Genomic DNA, 27,785 nt, shown 5'->3' with positions numbered 1-27,785 from the left:
TTTTTTAAAGCCCAGGAAGTCTGATCATAGACTCCCCTCCCACCTACACTGTTTCATCTAGTTGTGCCCTGAAGTACAAATAATTATAATGATAATTATGATGATAATAATAATAAAATTTGTATCAGCTATCCTTACCTCTTGTGAACCAGGCAGAAAGACATTAACTGGGGTGACTTTTGGTTCAGTGACTGGATACACCAGTAAAGCATTTCCTGAATGGAAAACAGAAGAAGAATTCTCCACTCATATAATTATTTTGTCACCAGATGACAGTTCTACTATGACTTGAATATTACCCGTTGAAGACTCTTATCTGGTAGAGCCTCAACTCCTAGAGGTGAGACTATGCCAAATGAAAGTCCTGCCCATAATACAAGTCTCAGATGACTATACCAATAAATTATTAACAATAATTTCTACAGTACTTTCCAGCAGTAACAGAGAGTAAGAGAGCCAGCGTGGTGTGGTATATTGGTTAAGAGCAGTGGACTCTAATCTGGTGAACTGAGTTTGTTTCCCCACTCCTACACATGAAGCCTGCTGGGTGACCTTGGGCTAGTAACAGTTCTCTCAGAACTCTCTCAGCCCCACTAACTCACAAGGCATCTGTTACGGGGAGAGGAAGGGAAGGCGACTGTAAGCTGCTTTGAGACTCCTTAAAGGCAGAGAAAATTGGGGTATAAAAACCAACTCTTCTTCTTCTAAGAATTATTCTATAGATCTTATCTAAATTTCTCATCACAACAGCAACCCTGGAAAGTAGGCTGGGCTCTGATGTTGTCATTTGCCGAAGGCCATCAGTGAGTTTTATGCCAGCCAAGGGCTCATGCAGATTGAAGCCACCCCCATATCTGAACTGTTGGGAGTGCTGAACCTGTGACCTTAAATCAGAGGCAGCTGGATGAATCTTAACCAGTAAGATATTAGCTCTTTCCTTTTCCTGCTCAGACTGTATATAATGGCCTCCTTGCACAGTTGATGTACCTTCACATCATTATCATGTTTATAAAATGTCTCCATCTAAGCAGTGTTTAAACTTACCAAGCATATACTCATCTTCTATGCCAAAAGTTTTAAGTTCCTTGGGGAATTCTACCCAGAGAGGCCTATGAAAAGCAAGAAGATGGAACCTGGAAAGTGTTCTATAATTCAGGAACATTACTTAGGATCAACATTTTCCACCTTCTCTTTTTTGCACTGAAGTTGATGTCATGGCCATAGATCTTCATTACAGTTTGGGTTTTTCATGTGGCATTTAAAAGCTGTTTGTCCAATCATCTACTATGATTAATTGTAAGACAACAGTTTATGATTTTTTTCCTGTTATTTTCAGAGACAGGGTTTTCCAAGACACTACCTACTCATTGTACAAGAACAGATCACAACACAGTATATACTTTTTTATAGTATAGTTTGTCTTTGAATTCTTAGAGAATCTTTCATCTCTCTACAATCCTTTTCTCATAAACCTACATTGGTAATCCCTCCTTCCACCAACAAAGAATCCCTTGAATGCAGATTCTGGCCTAGCTTACTTGAAAACAGTGTCCTCGTTTGTTTCACCCCCCCCCCCCCCAAAGAGTGCTAGGGATATGGAATACTTCTTGTGTGGCCTATTTAAACTATGATGCAGCAGTAAAAAAAAAAAGCTAATGTAATCTTGGGGTTTATCAACAGAAGCATCACATTCAAATTGCAAGATGTCATAGTCATGCTGTATTGGTCAGGCTGCACCTGGAGTACTGTGTGCAGTTCTGAAAGCCTCACTTCAAAACGTTTGTAAACAGAATGAAGCGGGTGCAGATGAGAGTGATGAGGATGATCAGGGTCCTGGAGACCAAGCCTTATGAGGAAAGGCTGAAGGACTTTGTAATGTTCAGTCTGGAGAAGAGGAGGTTGAGGGGGGACATAACTGCGCTCTTTAAGTACTTGAAGGGCTGTCACTTAGAGGGGGCAGGGAGCTGTTCCTGTTGGCAGCAGAGGACAGAACTCACAATAATATGTGTAAATACCGGGCAGAAACATACCGGCTGGATATTAGGATTTTTTTTTTTTTTTTTACAGTGAGAGTAGTTCAACAGTGGAATTGCTGCCTAGGGAGGTGGCAATCTTCAAGCAGTGGCTGGACAAACACTTGTCAGGGATGCTTTAGGCTGATCCTGGATTGAGTAGGAGGCTGGTCTAGATGGACTGGCCCCTTCCAACTCTATGATTCTATGATTTATATGAGACAGACATTAACCTTTTAAACGACAAGCTTACCTCATGACTGGTTCAGCAGCAGTATGAGCTCGGTAGAAGAGTGAATATAGATAAGGAAGGAGGGAGTAGCGCTCCTTGATAGCCTCTCTGATAATCTGTGTGTTCTCTTTTCCAAACAGCCACGGTTCTCGACGCCTGGTGTGCATATTCGCATGGCCTCTGAAGAAAGGTTGGAGTGCCCCAGCCTGATACCATCGAACCAATAGTTCCGGACTTGGATTTCCAATAAATCCACCTATATCCGCTAGGTTTCAGAAGGGGAACAATTGGTTTGAGAGAAAGGAGTGAAAAAATGCAAGCTTCTCCAGGATTTCTCCATTCTTGTTGCATGTGGTTATGCACTCCGGCCATTACAGCCAGTAGTAATAAAAAGCAGTTTGAAGTCTATTAAGAGGCACTAGTGAAATGAGGCCACTGTCTTGGTTGATAGAGATTGAACTAGTACATTCCTTACCTCCACAGAATGAAATTCCTGCTATGCTGATTGTAAGCAACATTGGAATGGAGATTTTCAAGTAACTCCAATCTGCTTTGTTGTCTCCAGTCCATACGGCGCCTGAAAAAAAATCAAAAGCACACATTAAAGCACCAACCCTATCTATACTTATTTGGGAGTAAAATATATTTAAATACTTATACCCTGCTTTCCTTTTGCAGATCAATGTGGTTTACACATCCAAATCTAAACCATACAAAGAACTAGTGTCCCCCCCATGCTGTCACACACAAATGTGAGCAATGGGGTTTACTTCTGAGTAAATGTGTTCAAAATGACATTGTATTCCCAAAAGCAGTTCTAGTCTCAGGTTGGTTTTTGCTACAGTCGAATGCTAATGACTCATGAGAAATTGCGTCATGCCCTGGAACAGCAAAGCATCAGATGTACACTGCTAGTGGAGTCACTGTGCTTGTTTCCTAATGGCAGAAGGAGCTGATGCCTCATTACTCTAGATATAAGGAAAACAAGGTATATATCCTCCAGCTTTAGACTCAAGGGGAAGAGTGTGACAGCTACATTTTAAAAATCTCTGTGCTGAGACAAAATGAGTGTCACTAATATGCATTGGATGCAAGTTAGCAGAGTGACAGTGTAAAGATAAGCCAACTTCTGAGAAACTTTTTACCTGAACTTAGGAAATTTAGAGAGCAATCCTAAATAGGCCAACTGAAAAGTAAGTCCCATGTTATTCAATCAAGTATACTTGCAGGAAGGTGTTTTAGGATTACATGCTTATTTGTCTAGGAAATTTAGAAGAGGTAGAAGAGTTGGTTAATATACCCTGCTTTTCTCTACCTTTAAGGAGTCTCAAAGCGGTTTACAAACACCTTCCCCTCCCCTCCCCACAACAGACACCTTGTGAGGTTGGTGGGGCTGAGAGAGTTCAGAGAGAACTGTAACTAGACTGAATTACAGAACACTGCTTGTTAGTGGATCAGCTGGCAAACTATGCCCTGGCCTCTTGACAGTTACCTGAAGAATAGAGTGGCCTCTGAAAAGATAGGTTAATCCTCACCTAGGACAGGCCTTGATAAAACAGTGAATTCTGCCTCCTTCAAGCTGGTAGAAGTATTTATGCAATATAGTTCCCCTTATATCCACAACTCTATGAAAGCAAAGGCCTATCCAAAAGAACTACCATGATATGGCAATAATTATTTTATAATATTTGTTGAACACCATTTTGCTCCTTCTTTTGACAAGGCACCAGTTTTGCTCAGCAAAACATGATTTTTTAAAATAAAAAGGTCGGCATGCCATGTATTAAGCAAGTAGTCTTCCCCCGATACCCACCATACTTCTGTGATCCTGCGAAGAAAGAGCGTGTGAGGACAAAGGGCCTCTCCAGATCCCCGCTGCGCCTGGTCAGTCCTTCTGCAGTTGCCATTTGCTGAAATGCACAAAACTGTCACTACAGAGTTGGAGTCAGGAAGAACAACACTTGATGCACATCAATATCCACATGTGTGTGGGTGCAGCTGCATAGCCAAATGAATACCCTACTGAAAGTAATTCAGTTGAGATAGATAAAGGGAGGCACATCTGAAAGCAAATTTACACCCATGCTTCTTGACCCAGCAGGAGACTTGTTTACGGAAGCTTCCTTCCATTTGCTGACCCCTTCTGTAGTCCTGGCTATGTTTGAACTGAAGAGAAACCTATACAAGATCCAGAATTAATGATATCTTATTTTTTCAAGATTACTGGAGAAATGCCGGGAAGTACAGCTCCATTAGATCTGAACCGTTCCCTGCTTTGTCTGGCTATATGAAAGGTTCAATGGACTGCTCATCTCTTACTAGCCATGAAAATGCCAATTACTTGTAATTGGGAAAATGTACATCTGCAATGAATAAAGGAATGGTTACCTGAGAGAGAATAGGATACTTAGTGGTTAAAGTGACAGATTGTATATATGTCAGAGAAGAGAGAGAAAATTTTTGGAGGAAAGGATTTTATTTGTAATGTTCTGAAATAGCAAAGATAATATTAAACTTTATACCTTATCAATGCCACCATGACACGCTATGATTATGTAGTCATGAATTAATCATATAATTTGACAACATTCTTAATCATATAAGACTTGCACTATGTTAAGATGAAACGAGGAGAAAGAAAAGAAAAGGCAATGGCACTTCATTTGTAAATTCCATACCTGGTAAAATCCATACAGATTATGAACCTCCCGATGCTCCCAAGCACCATGGTGGACAGCATCCTTCTGCATGGTTAATTCTACCCCTCTGAAGACTGAAGGCTCATTCATATCATTCCAGACAAAAAGGATCTCAGAAGAATCCTGCAAAGCAACATTCTTGTTACACTTAAAATGCTGGCTCAATCCACTCAGTTTCTCTCTGTCACTATTCTGTTTCACCCTTCCTCCAAGCAGTTTGGTGGTGTGGTGGAAAGTGCTGTTAAGTCACGGCCAACTTATGGTGATGCCATAGGGCTTTCAAGGCAAGAGACATTCAGAGGTGGTTTGCCATTGGCTGTCTCTGCATAGCGACCCTGGACTTCCTTGGTAGTCTCCCATCCACATACTAACTAGAGCCAACCCTGCTTAACTTCTAAGATCAGATTAGATTGGGTGAGCCTGGGCCATCTGGGTCAGGGCCCAAGAAGCTTAGGGTGGTGTACACGGCTCACCCTTCTTCCATTTTATCCTCACAACAACTCTGGCTACTCATCAGTGAGCAGGATGGTGGCGTGCAGGGATGGCATCCACATGCTCTGTCCCAGCATCACTCTGCTCACTGGTGCTACTGGAGTTGAACCTAGCTGTTCTACTACAGATCACCATGGCTACCCTATGAAACTACCTATCACACAGGATTGTAAGAGAAGAGTACAAACCTTATAATTTTTGAAGGCAAATTGGTCTGCATACCACTCTCGGACATTAGGATTGGTAAAATCCAGATAAGATGAGAGACCTACAGGTGTGGGGGGAAATTGCACTTGTAGTATCCAAATACAGAGTTACTGGAGGATATTAAATCAAGCAGACAGCCTTTGCTATTGCCACTTCTTCAGGCACTGACAATGCAATCCTAGGCAGTTATCTCAGACTAATGGGCTTAGACTTGAATAACTCTGTACAGGATTACATTGTGAGAAACACAAAAGACTAATTTTTTTAGTTAATGAAAATAAAATTAACAAAAACTCAGCTAATGCTAAATTGCAATTTTCATTTTATTACCATCTAGTGTGAACTACAAACCTTTTCTTTGGACAAATTCAATGAAAATTCTGTGCTCTGAATGGGTCCTACCATACTGTTGATATTAGTAGCAACTGTAATTCTCATTTTACCTTTTGTGCTTAGATAGCCAAACCAGAGACTAAAATGGCCAAGAGCCCTATCAAGTACAAAGAACATTTGGGTACAGAATCATTGATTTTTCCCCTTTATACATAAACACAAGTACAAAAAATTGTGAGAATTCACTCAGACAAAATTCCAGAATATTTTCAAATGCACTCAAACCAACACTTGAACTATAAGATAGAAGACTAGGAGGAGGGGTGGATGGGCAGATAGGTACTCCTGGATCTTCTTTACAACTAATACCTTAGAATTGTGGTATGAATTCCTACTTTCACTCTTATTCCCTGGAGAACTGGATATTTTATCCTAATAACCTTTGTGCATATTACACTCCTGCCTGGAAGGGATGGAGACTTGGGGAGAGAATTATTACATCTTCCTGAATAATGTGCTATGCAATTTTGAATCTGTACAAAGGCCAGTGCTATGTGGTGCCATGTTTGTTGATGTAAGGTAATAATTATTAGACTGAATGATAAAAAAACTGCTGCCCCTGTTTTGCCATTACCAATGAATAACAGAGTTATTCTAAGCATAGTTACACCCTTCTAACAATGCATTCCTAAGAATACTTTCATGGGACTAAGCCCCACTGAAAAGACCTGAATAGGATACTGAGTAGACTTACTTATGATTGCTGCTGGAGTACACTGAAATCATTGGCTTAGAAGAGTGTAACTCTGTTTTAAGATTCTACTGTACGAGGGGTATAGTAACTAGACACTGTTTATTGGCTCCAAGCAACTCACACATGCTATCAACTCTAGTTGAATTAATGCTGAGAGAACCAGAAAGTTGACAAAAGGTTTTATAAAAAAAACAAAAACAAGATTGAGTGTTGACCTTCATTACATTATTTTGTCTAAAGGAAAAAACACATTAACTTATTTCTACCCAGTTTTACAATAGAATTTGCAAAAACAAAAAGTAGGCTTATTACCTGGCCAACAGAGGCCCTCAAAATCCTTGCCTGTACGATCTTTTACAAAATAACCTTTTTCTTTGGCTTGTGCATATGTAGCATACTGAGGATCAGCCTTGATATGGGGGTCCACAATGACAACCAGCTGCCAGTAAAAGAGACACCAGGACACCCATCAGCGTTGACTGTTTAAAGTACTGCAGGAAAGGTTTTGAGCCAATTCAGACATAAAAACATAAGAAGAGCCATGCTGGATCAGACCAAGGCCCATCTAGCCCAGCATTCTATTCACACAATGGTCAATCGGCTACCTCTAGGAAGCCCACAAACATGAAGACTGCAAAAGCATCATCCTGCCTGTGCTCCCCGGAAACTGATTTAAAGAGGCATACTACCTCTGGTAATGGAGGGAGTAGATACCCACCATGATTAGCAGACATTGATAGCCCAGTCACCCATGAATTTATCCACTCCCCTTTTAAAGCCTTCCAAGTTGGCAGCCATGACAACATCCTGTGGCAGCAGGTTCCACAAATTAACTATACAGTGTTAAGAAATACTTCCTTTTGTCTGTCCTGAATCTCCCAGCCTTCAGCTTCAGTGGATGACCCCTGTTATAGTATTATGGAAGAGGGAGAAAAGCTTCTCTCCCTGTCCACTCTCTCCATACCATACGTAATTTAACAAACCTCTATCATTTCTCCCCTAACTTGCCTTTTTCTAGGCTAAACAGCTCTAAGCGTTTTAACTGATCCTCATAGGGCAGCTGCTCTAGCCCCCTGATAATTTTGGTTACTTTTTTCTTCACCTTTTGAAGCCCTACAGTAACGTTTTTCCAGGTGTGGTGACCAGAACCATACACAGTATTTCCAGTGTTTTTTCACCATAGATTTGTATAAGGGCAGAATGATAGCTGCAGTTTTATTCTCTATTCCTGTTCTAATTATGGTCAGCATGGAATTGATTTTTCTACGGCCGTGTTATTTAGGGTATCTAGAAATTTTACCTCTTTAGTGTGACTGGAACAGACATTTATCCAGTCAGTATTTATGACAGTAGTTAAAGTCATCCATTATTACAACTTCCTCTCCTTTGGCGACTGCCTCCCTGATTTCATTTTCCATCTCAAGATCACCCTGAGAGTTTTGTTCAGGGGGCCAATAGCATGTTCCCAGTACTAAATTACTTTTGGGGCCCAGTAATGTTACCCATAGTGATTCTATGGAGGAGTTGGCTTTTTTTTAAGGTTTCTAGTTCGTTAGATACTATGCCCTCCTTGATGTACATAGCAACACCTCCTCCAGTATACCCTTCCATTATTCCTGTAGAATTTGTATTTGGGGATGACTGTATCCCACTGGTTCTCTTCCTTCCACAAGGATTCTGTTATGCTTGGTATATCTATGTTTTCCCTTAAAACCAAACACTCCAACTCCCTCATTTTGGGTCAGAGGCTTCTGACGTTTGCATAGAAACACCTCCACGCTGAGCTTCTCTCTAGACATCTCTGACATGTGCCTTTTTCATGCCATCCCTTTGGCCTCTTTAACTGGCTACCCTGCTTTACTGTATCCTCACTTCCTTTATCCTCTCATGCAAGGAGGCGCCAAAGCTACCTGAATGAAAAGTAACAGTTTAAAAAAAATTTTTTTTTAATTCCAGTTCACTTTTCATTTTTTTGTTTTGACACTTAATACAAAAGCAAGTGTCCTCAAGGCATTCTTATGGCACAGCATTATACAGAAAAAGTGGTTATAACAGTAAAAGTCAACAATTGGAGAATCAGGTAATAAATTGTAATTAGAATCAGTCATGTCAAAAGAACAACATATTAGATGTACTGTAGCCTTTAACAAATCCAGATTAAAACAGAGTGCCATCTAGCTGGTCTTCCGCAAAACATTTTGGTAGAGTCTGTACAGTATAGAAAGGGTAATCATTTTACTGGAGATGCTTTTGTGAAAAGAGTTTAGTGTTATTTAGTGTGAAGTAATAGTCTTCATGATTAACATCGCCCATATTTTGCATACTAACTTTGAAAGTGAAGGAGCAACTTTATACGCCCATATTCCTACCAACTGAGATGTTGTTGCCATCAATGAAAGAGCTATCAGTATTTTCTAATGCAGTGGTTGATGACTTTGAGATGAGGGTCACTTTCAATGATGTGATCCCCAAAACATTCTGACAATCAGGTTTTTAGACTGTGGTGTTTATCATCTACATTTTATTGTTACTTTAAAAAAAAAGATTATTTGGGATGTTTTATTTTGCCATTTGCATTGCTGTGAATTTGGGAGTCCTTTTGCCTAAGAGGTTGTGGTGAAGAGTTTTCTTAAACAACAAAACATACAAATATATGGATGATTTAAGCAGACTCTCCTGTACATGAAAGCCATATGAGCTGCAGACTTCCATGACAATTTTCTCCCTGCTGCTCCTGCATTGCTTACCTTGCGTTTCTTCTTCATAAGCTCCTTCTGCATCCTGTCAGGATCACAGAACTTCTTCTTATCCCACGTGAAATACCGCTTGCCATCAGTGTGCTCAATGTCAAGCCATATAACATCATAAGGGATGCTATACTTATCAAACCCTGCATCAACCTCTTTTACATCATTCTCATCTTCATAGTTCCAGCGACACTGGTGGTAGCCGAGGGAGAAGAGTGGAGGCAGGGACTGGGTGCCTAACAAGGAGAAACATAAAAACCCTTTCAACAAATCTTAACCTGATGGCATCAATGATGCATCCGTTAATTTTGCTCTTACTCTCTTAGTGGATGTTTGATAGCACAGATACCTGTTATGCAATGTATTTGCTCTTGCACTAAACTGGATGCATAAAAAAGTTTGTGGCCAGAAAGCAGATTGCAGAGCTTATACATGAGCACATTGATTCAAGCTGCCAATGTAGCCTTTGTAAGTCAGAGTTATTTTTCCCACTTGCCCCAGGGGATCCTTCTGGCAGAGTAGGATATCAGACTTGCCACTGAAACTGCCTTGTAACACTCTGGGGTACATGCAGACAGACGGACTAATGAAAGAGTCTATGGGCTGCTACTTTTTAAAAATACTTGTTTGCAATACTGGACTGTAAAAAACAATAGCTTTGTATTTTAACAGTTCATAAACAGAGTGTTCCATTTACATGCACACATATAGGACCTCTTCTTCTAATGCTTACAATTCTTTTGCTGTCTTCCCTTTGAAGGGTGTGTGTGGGTTCTATGGGAATAGATATGGAATGCTGCATTTCCACTGTAGAACTGTACCTGTCAGTTGTGCATACTGCTTAAAAACATCAAAAGGACGGGGCCCCATTAGGATGAAAGTATCAATGATTCCGCTTTCTGACATCCAGCGCACATCAGTTTGAGGCAGCACTCTCTGCTTTGAGAGGTCAGGAGTTCTAGAGACCTCAGCCTTTGAAACAAACGAACAAACAAAAAACACTTAGAAAAATTATGGTGCAAAAATGAGTGATGCCAGGGGAAGAGGCTAGAAACAACAAGAGGTTTTGTAGGGTAAGCACAGGAAACACAAACGATGTACTGGATCTGCTGTTCAACAAAGGAGACGAAACCTCAGAAAAAATTATGGTGTAAAAATGAGTGATGCCAGGGGAAGAGGCTAGAAACAATAAGAAGTTTTGTAGGGTAAGCACAGGAAACACAAACGATGTACTGGGTCTGCTATTCAACAAAGGGGATATACTTACACATGAAATGAATGCAGTTGAGCTGCTCTGTTCCTATTACAAAGAAGGCAAACTATGTTAAGACAGCTCACGACACTGACAAGTACAATGTGAAGTTAGGATCAAGACAACAACTCTATCACACAGTCTATGACCTACCTGAATTAACTCAAGCTAGTATCTTCCAGTAATATTTACTCAAAGAGACATGAAGAATTGAGCTGGGCAAATATCTGACAACTGATAAAGAACTTGACACTGGAAATCATATGTCTGGAAGGTTACATTACATCCCATTACCCAAAATGGTGGCCAGAGAGATTTCAGAGTTTGAAGAAAAATCAAGACACCAAATTTAACTAAGAGGAAAACAGTTTTTGCACTTTAGCTCAAGTGTATCCTACATGGACAACTGTGATTGGCTCCACTGAATCTTCAGGTGGTTCTATATTTGTAGTGTGTATTTTTGTATTCATAAAATGGAAATACACAATGACTTACCAGAAGAGGCAATGATATTTACAGTAGTTCATATGGATAAACATTGCCACTTATTCTCTCATTCCATAACACAATAAATATTATTCAATGTTCATTACATTTATTGATACACTGGAAATTACTCGTTTGAGTTGTTCTGATGTTAATTTCATCAACAGGCCAATATTCTCAAACTTTAATAAACCAAAATAGAAGTTATGCTTATTTCATTTGTTGCAGCACTTTTGGCTGCAGTGAATCTCTGAATCAACTCCACATCTGAAGAAACAACAATCTTTCAAATAACCTAATAAAATTGCTTTAGGTTCAGCAGGTACATTACCACAGAACACATTTCATTAGCAAACTGAACTACAGTTTTCCAAAAAGGCAGGACCTTAGGACACTACCAAAAACATGTAAAGTATCTGCTGGTGATAAACCACATCTCCATCATATATCCTGTTTAGCTCTATGTATAACAGCTAAAACGTAAAGGTCCCCTGTGCAAGCACCGGGTCATTCCTGACCCATGGGGTGACATCACATCCCAACGTTTCCTAGGCAGACTTTGTTTACGGGGTGGTTTGCCAGTGCCTTCCCCAGTCATCTTCCCTTTACCTCCAGCAAGCTGGGTACTCATTTTACTGACCTCGGAAGGTTGGAAGGCTGAGTCAACCTTGAGGCGGCTACCTGAAACCAACTTCCGTTGGGATCGAATTCAGGTTGTGAGCAGAGCTTGGACTGCAGTACTGCAGCTTACCACTGTGTGCCACGGGGGTCTTTTATGTATAACAGCTACTTGTGTTTTTTTTTTTTTTTTTTTTTTTGCTAGAGTGGTATTTGCTGTATTTTTAACCAACAAGCACTATCATCCCATTTCCAACTGTAGCCATCAAGGAGAAGAATTCACAAGTGACCCTATCGGTCACTTAATAATTCCAGCGCTGCTGTGATCGCACGCAAAACGTTCTGCTTCTATAGCTTCTAGCTATGTGTGAGTCAATCAGAAAAAATGGTCCCCTACTGCTTGGAAATGCATGGAATCTGGGTACATATGGGGAGTATTGCTTGTTTCACGGCCTGAACCTTTCCACGATGAGGCATCCATCATACCAGAACAAATCACTTTAACCAACCTTAAGTGCCCCAGAGTGAGGGTGTGTGTGTGTTCCAACTTGGCATCTGTTCAAGATGTACATCAAGAGTGTTACTAGCTACGATGGCACTTTTCTGAAGCAACCAGGCCAAGATTTCAGTGCAACACTCACCTCCACTGCAGCTTTGGTAGCCATCTCCACTAAAGTTTCAGAGGAGTTCAGCCAGAAGATTCCAATGGTTCTGTCTGGTTTGTGTGCTAAGAGCAATGGCACTGAACCATAAATGCCCATTTTGCTGTGGATCTTGTATCCAAAGACATCCAGGTTATAAAGCCGGTAGACATCGTCATCACTGGAACAGACAGACAAGAGTGTTACTAGCGCAGACCGCTTTGTTTACTCTGGATGTAATGGCGCTATTTAGTTTTCGGCAGTGCAAGGGATGGACATGATAATAACTTTAATCACTGCCTTTTAAGGCATATGGCTAGGGTTAAGTGAAAAGCAGCTCACTACAATAATAATTTTTGCTATAAACGGAGTTTGTTATAAGGACTACACTGATGAGGGTCTGCAATGTTTACCAACAGCCAGGATGAGAAATAGCCGGTCATTTCCTTTGCTCTCTGTATAGTTAATAGTTGGCTGGATATAGCTCTCACTGCCAATGAGATTACTGCTGCTCTGGTTGTACACTTCCAGCCCAATCCTGAACATGTTTATTCAGAAGTAAGACCCATTCAGTTCAGTGGCATCTGTTACCTAGAAAGCATGCTTATGACGTTATTAAAGTCTATACATTCCAAGATTGTTGCATTTGTTACTAGCTTATTTGTGTATTATATATTTTGCAGAATGTGAAAAAATGCAATGAACATAAAGAAGAAGAGTTGGTTTTTATACCCCACTTTTCTCTATCTTTAAGGAGTCTCAAAGCGGCTTACAGTCACCTTCCCTTCCTCTCCCCACAACAGAGGTAGGTGGGGCTGAGTTCTGAGAGAACTGTGACTAGCCCAAGGTCATCCAGCAGGCTTCATGTGGAGGTGGGGAATCAAACCCGGTTTACCAGATTAGAGTCTGCCACTCATAATGGGAATAATGAGACAACTTGTGAAAATGGATGCAGAATGTAACACCAGATGAGACAATCCTCAGACTGGTTCTAACTGGATAGGTGTGTGTGAAGGAACTATTTGCCTAGGGCACAGCTGTCAGTAAGAGAACAGCTCTGCAAACAAAATATTAGGCTCAGCTCTTTTACTTTTACTGTGTTACTGTTAATCATTCATAGGCAGATATGTAGTGCCATGTACTACTTTCCTTTCCTTCCTTTTATCCCTTAGAAGCTCCTTGATCAATTGATCTTGAGCAGCATATATCTAGTGTTGGAGGGATATAAGGACTGAAACAAATCTTGCCACTGACAATGTAGCCTTGGGGTCGCTATCACTTAGTAAAAAAGGCATTATGTCAGTCACAGAGGCATTGGATTTGTATATTAAAAGGGGGGAGCCATGTACTACTTGCTGTTGAGGATTTACATTCAATGAGAACAGTGTGCAAGGAGAGGGATGATCTGGGGAATTCAGAAAGCTGAAGTGTGGGAGTCTATATGTCTGGTGGATGAGACTATCTGGGTGGTTGCTGAATAGCTCCACAAAGTGAGGAAGGAGCTTGAACAGATCATGCGAAGGTGGGTTTACCTTTTATCTGGTAGAGGAACACAAAGGGAAAGGGATGAAGACATTTTAGTGGGTTTTGGCCGGAGTGGAGTTCTTATCTATTTTTGACACCAGTGTGGCTTGCCATATCGAACAGGGATTACAGGTAACACAGCTAATAGGCTCTGGGGAGTTCTGATAAATATTTTATTAGAGCCAGGGCCTCTCCCATAGTTTGTTTCATGTGGCAGCTGGGGAGCATCCCTGCCTGCCCACTGGGCGGACGAGGCGATGCAATGAAATGGAATTTCAGGAAGATTTCAGCTATGCAAGGGGGCATGGAACTCAGCTATGGAGAGTCCTGAAGAGAAAGCAGATCTTTGGGAAATCTTCATACTGGGTTTAAGCAGAACGAGGCTGTGTGCAGTGGACAAGGAGGTGAGGGGTGAGAGCTGGGATGCTGAGGGCTCTACTAGACAGGACTCAGGGGCTATGTAAGTAGTCCCCTGACAGCACTTGTGGAGATGGGTGGGGCTGCATCACGACCACAGCACTGTGGGAGTTAACTACCCCCGTGTTGCTTTCTCAGTACAAATGACCTCTCGCAGAGCTACTATTTGCCCTGATAGGGAAAACATACAGAAACAGGGAAGGGGGAGAGTTGGGTCTCAGCACAAATCAACCCCCAGCAACCTCTATGTTTTCTATTAATAGAAATTTAAAGGGATGGAAGATCTGACTGCAAACCTCTAGAAGGGCCAAGAGAAGGATAGGAAACAGGACTGGCATTGGTCTGAACAGCAGAGACCGAAAAGGTTATACTGATGAAAGAAGAAGTGGCCAAAAGGAAACAGAAAGCAGGGAGTTGTGGAAAGGTGGGATCAAAAGACAGTGGGGCCAGGGAAAACTTGAATCCTTGCCATCTTCTGATACAAAGCCAGTAATATTACCTGGTGTTTTTAAGCAGAAGAGTCTCTGCATGTTGAGGTATTCCATAGACATGCTCATATCCATGTAAAGAAAAATCAAGGCCTACAGAACTGGGACCTGTAGGAAGAGTATTAAGACTATTATGCTTAAGAACAACATTCTGATGTGATGAAAACACATGTAACAAAAATGTCTTTCCTAGTAATTGATCCACAAATTCCCGGTAGCAAAGACCTTTGTCACCTATTATACACAGATGTAGTGCTGTTAAGAAACTTTTAAGAAACTTTTATTAGAGTTCCACTAAGTCATGATTTAAACAAGAAACAGAGCTGTAAAGGGACCAAGCTATCTATTCCATACCTAATATTCCATTAAATTTATGGTAGGCCACTTCTCCAAGCAAGATAATGGCATTAACATGGCATGGTAAAGGAGGGTCATGTGATTCTGACCCCCCCTTAAAATAAATATTTCAGTTCACACCAGGCCCTCAATGTAGTCATTGCAAGCTTTCAGATGTCAGAGTCTCCCCCTGCATCATGTTGATATCAGCTCATTATGTAAACATGCCAGATGCTATTGGAAAAACCCAATAAATAGCTCTCAGAGCTAATACCTTTTAAAAAAGGTTTCTATGGACTTTATCTAGCTATCAAGATATATGTACTGGTGTAATCAGTAGTACAAATGATCTGATATTACCAAAAGTATCACTCATTTTCAATTTCTAGAAAAAAATCAAGGCTGACAAATGTTCAATAACTTAGCAAAACATCTCATGGCACCTTAAAGATGAATACTTTTATTGTGGGATAAAGTTTCATGAATCAGAGCCTACTTCATCAGTTCTGGCTGCAAGAAACTAACATAGCTACTCCTTTGGAGTGCATTCATTAATGTAATAACCAAGGAAAACACAAACATGTTCATTATTACACTACGCTTAATCTTACCACTGGCTTTGATGTCTAAAAAACTACCAAACTTTTCTTCCCAATGTCCCAAGTCTTCTTGATTTTCCTGTATGAGTAAAAATAAGAAAAAAACATGTAGTTTGTCTGCATGATAAAACTGCCACCTAGTCCCCAGGGTCAGTATGGAAATTCCTTCCATATGACCAGCGATGCATATTATAGATGTGAGGAAAGTCTGAAGTTATGCAACCAGGTGTATTGACATCCTAATCTTGTCCATTTTGGATGCATGTACCCACCTCAGTCATCAAATGGCTTACTCCTCCTATCAGTTCAGCCATAAATTTATCCCCTGATTTGGCAATTTCCATAATTTGTTCTCAGTTAGAATCACTGATCTGTATCCTGGCCAGTTGTCCAAAGCAAAAGTATACAAAAACAAGCTAGGTTTACCTTAGAAGAGCCAGCTGATCCATCTGCCTTTTTCTGCAATGTAGATTCCCTAATTTTTAAAAAAGAATCATTCAGTTATTTATTTATCAAGTACTCCTGATTTCAAGGATGTTTCCTTCAGTGTCAGAATATTTACTATCACAACCTAAGTCGATTTCATTCCATGGACTGCAATCAACACAGACACTGAGATATCACACCTGATTTGTGGTGGATGCTGCAGGTGCTCAAAATACAACAGGCCATTTGTGTTCATGCTCAATACAATCTCATCATTGGAAACTAGCTGTATCTGAAATGGATTTGCTGTGATGTAAAGCTGCTGGTCTTCACTGGAGCAAGACAACACAAGCTCGCCTGCATCTTTTTGTGATATCGTTAGCCTGTCAAATGGGAAAAAAACAGCAATACATAAAATCTTTGAAAGCTTATACTCAAACAGCTACTCAATTAAACATATTATAAGGATATACAAAAAAAATACCAAATCCTGAAATGGGTTATGGAGGGTGCTGAGGGGGCAAGCATCCCCATTTCATGCTTATACAAAAACTACATGCAAGTCTATGTTAAAATATCTAAATTAAAAAATTAAGGTAACTCAAATTATGATATAAAATAAATCATGATTTAAAATCATGATTCCATTATATTTAGTAAAAATTCTGCTTCTAGTACAAGCAAATTTGGAAATGATTGACAAGAAGCATAGAAGAAACAAAAGAATAATGAGATTACAGGCAAGTAACCAGGCAGCTGGTGCCTTACCTCTCCTGCCCTGACCTAGCCACAGTGATCCATGAGACGGTCACCTCTACACTAGATTACTGTAACTCGCTCTATGTAGGGCTGCCCTTGAGACTGATCCAAAGGCTCCAGCTGGTACAAAATGCCACAGCGAGGCTCCTTACAGGGTCTTCGCCACGAGATCACACAACACCAGTGCTGAAACAACTGCACTGGCTCCAGCTGGAGTACCAGATCAGATTCAAGGTGCTGGTTTTGACCTTTAAAGCCTTACACGCTCTGGGACCATCGTACCTGTGTGGCTGCCTCTCGTGGTATGCCCCCCAAAGAGCTTTACTTGTAGTAATCTGCTGGTGGTCCCCAGCCCAAAGAGTGTGCAGCTGTCCTCAACAAGGGCCAGGACTTTTTCAGCCCTGGCCCCCGCAGAATAGTCTTCCTGGTGACAGCAGGGCCCTGCGGGATCTTAAGGAGTTTCACAGGGCTTGTAAAATTCCTCCAGGCCTACAATTGATGGCAGCCGTGCGTTTATCCAACGTTGCTGGCCTCCCCAGCCTTTCCCCCCACTCTTGGCATCTGTGGAGGTTGACCTGCTGAAATCCAGTTACAAGGTCTTGTTGGTATTGATGTGTTTAGCAATATGTCCCTCAAAATCGTTGTGGTTTTTTTTTTGCATCTCTAATTGTTTGCTTACATTTCCCTTGTGCAAGTTTGTGTTTGCTTTTGTTTGCCTCGTTTGGGCAAGCATTCCAGTTTCTGAAGGAAGTCTTTTTTCTCTAATAGCTTCCTCTACCTTACCTGTTAGCCATGGAGGGACAATAGTTGACAAAATCAACTGGTTCATAAAGGGCTTTCAAAAGATGGTTAGTATAAGTCCCCCCTTCATGTAGGCATTACCTCCCCCTGGACCCAACAGCCACTCTCATGATACGCAAAGGTTAAGAGAGTTGCATCTTGCTTCAATGGATTTACAGGGGTGTAATTCTGTTTAGGATTGCACCATTAATCTCTCCAGGTACCTTGTCAGCATCCTCAGGCTGCAGCAACTGAAATTCATCCAAGTACAAACAACTAGATGGGGCTAAGAGAGCGGTAATAAGATACCATACCTAAGGCTTACCTGAGGTTGGCAGGCTCTTTTATGAGAACATCAGGGACTCGATATCTTGGTTTCAACGGTGCTATTTCATTAACTTTAAGTCTGAAAATATTTCCCTCTATTTCATAAAGTTCTACTAAAAGAGGAACCTGATAATGAGCAAATAAATAAGCATTAATTAAGTTGATATGTGGAAATTAAACTACTTTATATTCTAATTAAGATTTTGTATGAGATGCCATGCCAGCAAAAAAAAAAAGTGTCACTGGTGGAAGGATATTTCCTCTGGCAGAGCCTATGTCATGACATCACAGCAAATGAGTGGCTGCATTTATAAACTTAAAAAATAAACTATAAATTAATAAAAGAATGATTGCATGGCAGGAAGGATCAAATATGCAAAAATGAGAAAAACACAGACTTGGGATGTAGACAGTTTTAAAGTAAATGTTCATATTGTTTTTAGCGATCCTACATTTGATTGAATATCTTCTTTGTGAGTTGGTTTGGGTGCCTGAAGGCAAAGTGGGGTAGTAATTTATTTAAATTATTATCACCTGTTATCAGCTACACTTCTAACAATTATACAAACGCTCTGAGATAATATATTAATTATACATTTATCACTGAGTAAGTACCCCGTATCACATAAGAGGTCCAAAGCAGCTTCTTGTCTAAGAACATAAGAAAGGCCGTGCTGGATCAGACCAAGGCCCATCAAGTCCAGCAGTCTGTTCACACAGTGGCCAACCAGGTGCCTCTAGGAAGCCACTAACAAGACGACTGCAGCAGCACCATCCTGCCTGTGTTCCACCGCACCCAAAATAATAGGCATGCTCCTCTGATACTAGAGAGAATAGGTATGTAGTATGACCAGTATCCATTCTAACTAATAACCATGAATACCCCTCTCCTCCATGAATATGTCCACTCCCCTCTTAAAGCCCTCCAAGCTGGCAGCCATCACCACATCCTGAGGCAGGGAGTTCCACAATTTAACTATGCGTTGTGTGAAAAAATATTTCCTTTTATCTGTTTTGAATCTCTCGCTTTCCAGCTTTAGCAGATGACCCCGTGTTCTAGTATTATGGGAGAGGGAGAAAAATTTCTAGAAAAAGTTCAGTTAGAATTGGGTAACTGTCACAGAATGAGTGACAATATTTACAGGAAATGGTGTATAAACAATATTCCACGGGCCTCACAGACCAGGATTTACCCTTCCCTCTGCAGCCCACTGAGCTCCCTAAATTTTGTTCCTAGGGATCGGCAGACCCTGAGACCCTGGAGGTCCGCTGCCAGTCTGAATAGACAATACTGACTGACCAAGGGTCTGATTCAATATGAGGCAGCTTCATGTGTTCATGTGACCCTCAGGGGCAGAACAGAGGAAAAGTTGGAATCAACATAAATTGCCACCCTTTCTCCCAAAGCCTTAAGTGCCTTTAAATCTTTGGATTTGTGTGCCACTGTAATTATTTATAGTTTGGAAAGTCAATTATGACAGCACTGACAGCTCTGATAAATTAAGATTTTTATTCTGAGTGAAGAATAAATTATTATTCACTCTGATCAAGAAATTAAAGTTTTCATTCTTAGTCCACGGGAAATTGCAGTGGATATTTTGAAAAATACACTATTTTTGCCAGCATTTTATTTATTTAACTTAATTTCTAACTCATCTTTCTCCCCAATGGAGACTCAAAGCAACTTACATAATTATCCTCCATTTTATTCTCATAACAACCCTATGAGGTTGGTTAGACTGAAAGTATGTGACTGGCCCAAGGTTACTCATCAAGCTTCCATGGCAGGGTGAGGATTCAAATGGGTCTCCCAGCTTCTGCACTGTAACCACTATACTACACTGCATTATTATGTGTCTGAAAGTGTTATGAAGAACATGTTAACGCGGACAATGCCATGATTTACCATAACTTTATATAGGTAATTTGAGGCTTCTTTTAGGCTTTTAATTATTTTTCTAGGATTTGTAATACTAGTAGTAGTTTTATTGAGGGGAGGGAAGGCAGCATGCCATGCCTGATCTTGTAAGCTAAGCAAGGTCAGTACTTGGAAGGGAGACAACCAAGGAAGACTCTGCAGAGGAAGGCAACAGCAAACCACCTCTGGTTCTCACTTGCCCTGAAAACCCCACCAGGGGTAGCTATAAGTCGGCTGTAACTTGGTGGCACTTTACACACAGTTTTATCTAGTTAAGTGGTGTGAACTTTTGAAGAACAGTATTCAAACTGGTGTAATAAGTGAAACAAATGCAATTTTAAAGGAGTTTCACAATGAAATCAATTAGCTGTGACTGAAAAGTCCTAGGTAACAACAATACAATACAATACTTTTTACTTTTATTAAAGGAGCTTTGCTCCCTATTCATTCAAAGATCACAAAACTGGACCGATATCACCCTGATTTTGTTGACATGTAATCAGGATAGCAGATTAATTTTTGTACGTTAAACTTATTCATGTTTTTTCTTTATCATTGAGAGTTAAAGCGAATTCCTACCTCGCACTCTTCATTGATAATCTGGAATTTGACACCACTATCGGTTAACTCCACTGTGTCCAGCAACGCTCGATATAAGGACTTCCCAGGACACAAGCATTTCTGACGTCTGCAACACAAGAAAGACAACTTACTTGTTCAATTATTCACTTCTATAATAAGGTTATAATCCTGCACACAATTAGTCTCCTTAAATCCCATTAACTTCAAAGAGGTTTAAACAGGATTGTAGTCCAAACTGTTGCTTCTAATAGTAAACTTAATGGCTGCATGGCTATCAAAACAGGCATAGACAAGTAGAGTTGGTTTATTTTGCATATTTAGTGGATTTCAGTTTATTAAAAAAGGAGAGAGAAAAGAAGACCTGACAAATACTCAACGTGCTCATTGCCTTCCTGGAGTCACAGAATGTCAGGGCAGCTGAGAATCAGTTAAAGGACAAAAGGGTGTTTGTGGGTGGAGGGGGAAGAAAACTGATGGGGAAGAGGAAGTTGGCCTGGGAAACTGGATGCAGAGACTTCTTGGAATCCACATTAATCATATCCTAAGGACTTCAAGTTGTGAAGGGATCAGAGCCCCTAATAACTTAATACTCCCCTCTCCATTCCAGGATAAAGTTAGAGCTGAGGGAAGCCTATCATGAGGTTTGCATTTCCCCAGTTTCTCCTCTGCAAACTCTTCCACACAGCAGACAGAAAGCGAGGTTAAAAAAAATGCCACTTCCTGTGTTGTACTACTCAGGTTCAGCGTGTGATGAACCGCTTCCTGCTCACTCAATTCTAAACTTCAGCAGCCAGGGAAAGTCCATTGTAACACTCGATTTTTGAGGTTCAGTTACGGGAATCTGAAACTATTCATCTAGCCCCAGAGTTCAGCTGCACAGTGCAGTACTTTCCGCCTCACCATCCCTTGAAGCCCCCCTCTGGTTTGCAAAATATCAGAACTGCCTTAACAGGTGAAGCATGGCATAAACTACCTACACTGTATTTTTCAAATTATGTTTTACTGTTTCCTAAGAATAGGAACTGCTCCATGTACTCATAGTCCAGTTTTTTTCTTCAGCAAAGCACTGCTAGCTCCCTTTAGTAATCCAATTCTACTCCCTAATTATTGAAAACTCTACAGGTGTATTCAAACAAACTGGTTCTCACTCTTACAGTGCATTCCTAAGGAGAGTTATTGAAATGAATGGGCTTAGACTGGAGTAACTCTCCTTAGGAATGCACTGTTAGTTTACTGCTGGCATTACTGTAAGTGACAAAGTGATCAACTGCTTCTGACAATTTCAGTAGCTAATATAATTTCTGTTGACAGTTTCAGTAGTCACTTCAGAAGAGGAACTAGTTTATGTGGTCAGTTCTGGAACTTGAAGTACCTTTTTTTGTGTCACCAAAAGCAATATTTCTGTGAACTTTGTATGTCATCCGTAACTGTCATAAGTAGCCAATAACACATTTATTGGTGGCTGTATGGATTACAGCTGTAAAAATTTAGGTGTCTCTCCCAAATGCCTGATAGTATGAAAGGCTTTGAAAAGGCTGCTGAAGAAAAAGATGACACTCTAAGTTGATGTCTTATGAAGAAGGATCCTTACCCACCAATGGAAAGGGTAGTGGAAGTTTTTGTAAACTGTTGGAAAAAAATTGCTGGCTAACATTTCCATACTAGAAAGACTAAGGATAGGGCAGGTCTTAGCCAATGGGCAACAGGGACAGCCATTCCTGGCCCAGCAACGGGGAGGGCAACAACTCACAGCCCCCGCCCCCCGGAAAGGAAGAGGGAAAAGAAGAAGAGCAGGCTCCTGTAGCTGCTCATATCTGCCCTGTCTGGGACTTAGGCCACTGGCTTCTGGCAGTGGCTCCCACCCACCTCACACAGGGCGACATCCACCCCTTGTTTGTCCTGATGGAGGGGCAATGGGGCAGTGATTCTGGGGCCCTATCCTGGACATTTGCCTAGGGCCCCAAAAGCACTGCCCCTGACTAAGGCTGCAATCCTAGACACCCTTATATGGGAATAAACCCCACTGAAAGTGAGATTTACTTTTGAGTAAATATGCATTAGATTGAACTGTAACCAACCTGGTTGGCCTCTGTGAACAGACTGCTGGATTCGATGGGCCTTGGTCTGATCCAGCATGGCTTTTCTTATATCCTTATGTTCAACCCTTTTTAATACCGAAGGATATATTTTTATAATCTACATGGAACAATGCTAGAAACATTGGACTGGATTCCCCATGCAATGGAATAACCACCTCTTAGTGGAAGGAACTGTTGGCTCCAACACATTGATCTTTACACACACAGCTCAGTTCCTGTAAACTTAACCATGAGGAGAGAGCCTTCCTCAGAACATTGAGCTCTACAGTTATCAGTTTTCCTTGTCAGTCCCCAGTGCAGTCTTGGAGGACAAGCAACTCTGTACAGACTTTAGTGGCAAGTGGTGGCTATTAGCGATTAAAAAGAAAATATTCTCTAAATACAGGGTTGCCAACCTCCAGGTACTAGCTGGAGATCTCCTGCTATTACAACTGATCTCCAGCCAATAGAGATCAGTTCACTGCGAGAAAATGGCCGCTTTGGCAATTGGACTCTATGGCATTGAAGTCTCTCCCTTCCCCAAACCCCACCCTCCTCAGGCTCTGCTCCAAAAACCTCCCGCCGGTGGTGAAGAGGGACCTAGCAACCCTATCTAAATAGGTGATCTTTATGTTTACTATAACGGACAACTTGGCCATAAAGGAGTTGTTCCAACGCCACTTCAATCATATTCTGTCTTTGTCCATTCCTTTGCCACGCAAGCATCAGATATATTGTTGTGGTAACTTTGGCCTTTTCATAGTGATACAGGATATGGTTGTGGTAGAACTATAGTTGTGTGACATAAAAACATTCACATTTCTTACCTATAGAAAGCAATTTGGTTGCACGTCTTAAAGCTGCTTTTGTCCACTGCCTCATCTTCAACACTGGATAGAGGAAAGTAAAATTTAGGCACATACTGAGCAAACAAATGTGTACCGCTTTTGTACTATAGTGACACAAACTCATTTGCTCTAGTACAAAAAGTTAACAATGTAAAAATACACTGTCCTTCAGTGTTACTCCTCTGAAGATGCCTGCCACAGCTGCGGGCGAAACGTCAGGAAAGAAAATACCAAGACCACGGTTACACAGCCCGGATAACCTACAGGAACCAATGTAAAAATAACTTGTAATCATTGTTACCTATGGCATCTTGTAAAAAGTAGCAGATAGCCATAGAGTATATGTATGAAATTAATGGATGCTACAGTGAGGGTTATGATTTATACACATAGAAAATCCCTCTTTTAAAATTGAACTACTATAGAAATGTACAATAAATACAAATGTTTTGACAGAATAATCTGCGTGTAGTCATAGGGTTTAATTATACTATTGCAGAATAAATGAAAACCTAGGTAGCAATATTAGTTCAGCAGAACCAAAGCATCAGTGAAATAATACTGAACAGAAATAGATTATAGAAAAGTTGAAGGCAAAAAGAAAAGAGGAAGACCCAACATGCGATGGATTGACTCTGTCAAGAAAGCCACAGCCCTCATTTCGCAAGGCCTGAGCAAGGCTGTCAAAGATAGGACCTTTTGGGGGACACTGATTCATAGGGTTGCCATGAGTTGGAAGCGATTTGGCAGCACTTCACACACACACACAAATAGATTCAAAACATTGCTTTTTCCTCTATTTACGTTGTCAAAGTGAGCAGGTTCTCCATAATTACTTTGTCTGAAAAGGCCTTTGTGTATCTAGAATTCTCAGCACAGCGCCTTGCCTTCATTTTATCAAGTTTGTGTTTAAGTATTTTTTCCTTGGCTGTCCTGCATGGTATCCTACAAAAACAAACAAACCAGACTCTTCATGGTCTATTCAACAAAGCAAGAGTGTATACTCAGAATCTCTTTATTAGTCACAGCTATGGTTGCTGGGGCCCCCACTGCCACCAGCAGGGGATAGGGGGGTAGTTACCAGATCCAGGTTGGGAAATTAGTGGAGATTTGGAGATGGAGCCCGTAGAGGACAGGGACCTCCGTGGGGCACAATACCACTGAGTCCACCCTCCAAAGCATCCATTTTCTGCAGATCTCTCCAGGTCCCACCTGGAGACTGGCATCCCTAGTTACAGCATACAATGAATGTGTGTTAAGTGACCGTGAATATGCACTTTTGCCTAAAAGGTCACATGCTAGAATGTAAACAGTTCTGCCAAAATTGGTTATTTGCCACTCTAGGACAAGAGTGCATAAATTGCATCCATAATTCATTGCACTCCTTCCTCATTTCATCTGCTTTCATTCTAGTACGTTCTAAGGAAAAGCAAGAATTTTTTAGTACTAGACACGGAACAATTTTATCCAGCATTGTAGCTATTTCTATCCAGACAGTGAAACATTTAACAGAAATGAACAATAAGCATTCAATGATCGTTACATCAATATAAGTCCAAGCCCTTTCACTTGATATTTTCTCTTTTGTTGACCAACGTAACATTGTTTCCTATCTGTAACACTTTTCCATGTTCACAGATGAAAACGAGGGCTTCGTAAGGGTATTTTCTCTGTATATTAAACTTCCCGTTTTAAAGCGTTCACTGTTGTTAATTATCGGAGTGTGGAATATTCTCCTTAGAGGTGTGAACTGTGCTATCTACAAGTCCCCTATTGCAGAAGCACCTGCGTTTACCTGAGTTCCTCCTGCGAACTTGCTTCCATCGCATTCCCTCGCACCGCTATTCCGCACGAGCGCCCCTTACCCGCAGCTCACCCTTCTGTAGACATAAAGAAACACGCAGAAAAGCCTTCGTCCAATGACAAGGCGTGAGTTCACTTTCTCTCAGCCTTCTGGGAAATGGAGTTCTTGTCCCCAAACAGTTTACTAAGATAACGTGGAGCCGTTAGGCACATAATGATCTCACGTGTTTATTTCTCTGGAGCATTAAAAACCTACGGCTGTTTTTTTGTTTTTTTTTAAAGGTGGTTTATTGACAGAATTGTAAATTTGGGCAAAGCCAACCAGCACAGCTATTGTTACGTCTCGAAATCCCGGCTTTGAAAAAGAAGATTCCATGCTAGTGTCAGGTTGGGAAATTCCTGGGGATTTGGGGGGCGGAGTTTGAAGAGGGCATGGTTTGGAGAGAGGGACCTCAGCCGGGTATAATAGCATAGAGACCACCTTCCAAAGCAACAATTTTCTTCAGGGGAAGTGATCTCTGCAGCCTGGAGATCTCCAGCCACCACTGGGAGATAGGCAATCGTAGGCCGACTGCTATATTCTGTACATCGTTTGATGGCTTGACCATCAATATTTGATGCTTAAGAATTTGTAACGTGTAATAAGTACAAAAAAAAATAGGATTTCCAGATCAAAGTAAGACTGTCTGCCAACGAGCATTACTACCATCAGGAATACTTACGTTAATAGGTTTTATTATGAGAAGAGCCTGGGCGATGGCTACCTTGGTCAGCCCAAGAAATCTCATACATTAAGCTTCCTTAGATGTGCTGTGGCAGGTACTGACGGGAAGGGAAGGGACTATGCACACATCCGGGTAGATGCTATCTCAATCACGTATAACCTGTTCAAGTTAAAAAAATTTTTTTTGCGACTGTGGCTTCATTGAAGGGTGTCTGGAAGAATATGTTCTAATTGTGTCCATTATTTTAAACAGTCATGGGGCTTATTCCCCCCCCCCCATGTGCCATCAGCGGTTCTTTTGCAACGTAAATTACTTATGAGCTGTATTTGTGCAACAAGCTGAATTATATCTAATATTGTGGTAGCAATATTAAAATTATATGGGGGAAACTACCATGCTAGTGATTGGAACTTCACAATTCTTCATTATCACCCCCCCCCCACCCCGGAAGCTTGCTGATTGCAATGTAAAGCTAGGGAGTTTTATTCCCTGCAAGGATTCGGAGTTTTATTTTATTATAATAAGACGAACAGTGGAGACTATGCAAGGCACCATGCTCTGATGACGGGTCACAATAAATGCATGGTTTTCAGAATAAATGAAAAAGGAGTCTTTGTGCACCTTCAGGACCAACGCTCTTTTTGCCACACAACACATCGATTAGCCAAAGGCTAAAGGCACCAGCCCTGACCTGGATGGCCCAGGCTAGCCTGATGATCTCAGAAGCTAAGCAGGGTTGGTCCTGGTTAGTGTTTGGATGGGAGACCACCAAGGAATAGCAGGGTTGCTGTGCAGAGGAAGCCACTGGCAAACCACCTCTGTTGGTCTCTTGCCTTGAAACCCCCCCAAAAAGGGGTCACCATAAGTCGGCTTGACAATGAGGAAATTGAAATTGTTCAAGACCTTCTATTCCTTGGCTCCACCATCAACCAAAAGGGAGACTGCAGCCAAGAAATTAGAAGGAGATTGAGACTGGGAAGGACAGCCATGAAGGAGCTAGAAAAGATTTTGAAGTGTAAGGATGTGACTCTGGCCACCAAGACTAGATTAATGCATGCCATCATATTCCCTATTACTATGTATGGGTGTGAAAGCTGGACAGTGAAGAAAGCTGATAGGAAGAAAATAGATTCCTTTGAAATGTGGTGTTGGAGGAGAGGGTTACGGATTCCGTGGACTGCCAAAAAAAACAAATCAGTGGGTTATAGATCAAATCAAGCCTGAACTGACCCTAGAAGCTAAAATGACTAAACTGAGGCTGTCGTATTTTGGTCACGTCATGAGACGGCAAGAGTCACTGGAAAAGACCGTCATGATAGGAAAAGTTGAGGGCAGCAGGAAAAGAGGAAGACCCAACAAGAGATGGATTGACTCAATAAAGGAAGCCACAGCCTTCAATTTGCAAGATCTGAGCAAGGCTGTCAAAGATAGGACATTTTGGAGGACTTTTCATTCATAGGGTCGCCATGAGTCGGAAGCGACTTGACGGCACTTAACACACACACACACACATAAGTCGGCTGCGACTTGACGGCACTTCACACACACACAAAGGCCCCACGAGGTTCGTCTTCACGGTTCAGAACGGTCAGCCTTGTCACGATTCTGCTGCGGAGCTTCCGCACCTTCAAAGCCACAACCGTGACGTCACGCACCAGTCCACGGCGCCGACCGAGAGACCATAACAGACGAGCCGAGGCTC

General features: G+C 41.2%; 1 protein-coding gene across 1 annotated transcript in view; it reads right to left on the bottom strand.

Annotated features, from left to right (window-relative positions):
* Nucleotides 1-25,379, bottom strand: part of GANC (glucosidase alpha, neutral C) — a 32,528-nt gene extending 7,149 nt beyond the window's left edge. Inside the window, exons 1-20 of the mRNA XM_056851896.1 lie at nt 25,351-25,379; nt 24,360-24,500; nt 23,535-23,597; nt 20,627-20,735; nt 18,128-18,255; nt 16,464-16,646; nt 16,264-16,312; nt 15,850-15,916; nt 14,914-15,010; nt 12,474-12,654; nt 10,298-10,448; nt 9,477-9,712; nt 7,042-7,168; nt 5,624-5,703; nt 4,923-5,066; nt 4,058-4,154; nt 2,720-2,821; nt 2,266-2,509; nt 1,045-1,109; nt 139-215 (exon numbers count right to left, since the gene is read on the bottom strand). Coding sequence (XP_056707874.1) covers nt 139-215; nt 1,045-1,109; nt 2,266-2,509; nt 2,720-2,821; nt 4,058-4,154; nt 4,923-5,066; nt 5,624-5,703; nt 7,042-7,168; nt 9,477-9,712; nt 10,298-10,448; nt 12,474-12,654; nt 14,914-15,010; nt 15,850-15,916; nt 16,264-16,312; nt 16,464-16,646; nt 18,128-18,255; nt 20,627-20,735; nt 23,535-23,597; nt 24,360-24,500; nt 25,351-25,379 — 2,370 coding nt within the window. The remainder of the gene's footprint in view (nt 1-138; nt 216-1,044; nt 1,110-2,265; nt 2,510-2,719; nt 2,822-4,057; nt 4,155-4,922; nt 5,067-5,623; nt 5,704-7,041; nt 7,169-9,476; nt 9,713-10,297; nt 10,449-12,473; nt 12,655-14,913; nt 15,011-15,849; nt 15,917-16,263; nt 16,313-16,463; nt 16,647-18,127; nt 18,256-20,626; nt 20,736-23,534; nt 23,598-24,359; nt 24,501-25,350) is intronic.
* Nucleotides 25,380-27,785: the final 2,406 nt, after the last annotated feature.

Source organism: Euleptes europaea, chromosome 6 (genome assembly GCF_029931775.1).
Source record: "Euleptes europaea isolate rEulEur1 chromosome 6, rEulEur1.hap1, whole genome shotgun sequence".
Taxonomy (NCBI): domain Eukaryota; kingdom Metazoa; phylum Chordata; class Lepidosauria; order Squamata; family Sphaerodactylidae; genus Euleptes; species Euleptes europaea.
Note: the sequence above shows the minus strand (reverse complement) of the source record. Positions and strands in the feature narration are given on the sequence as shown.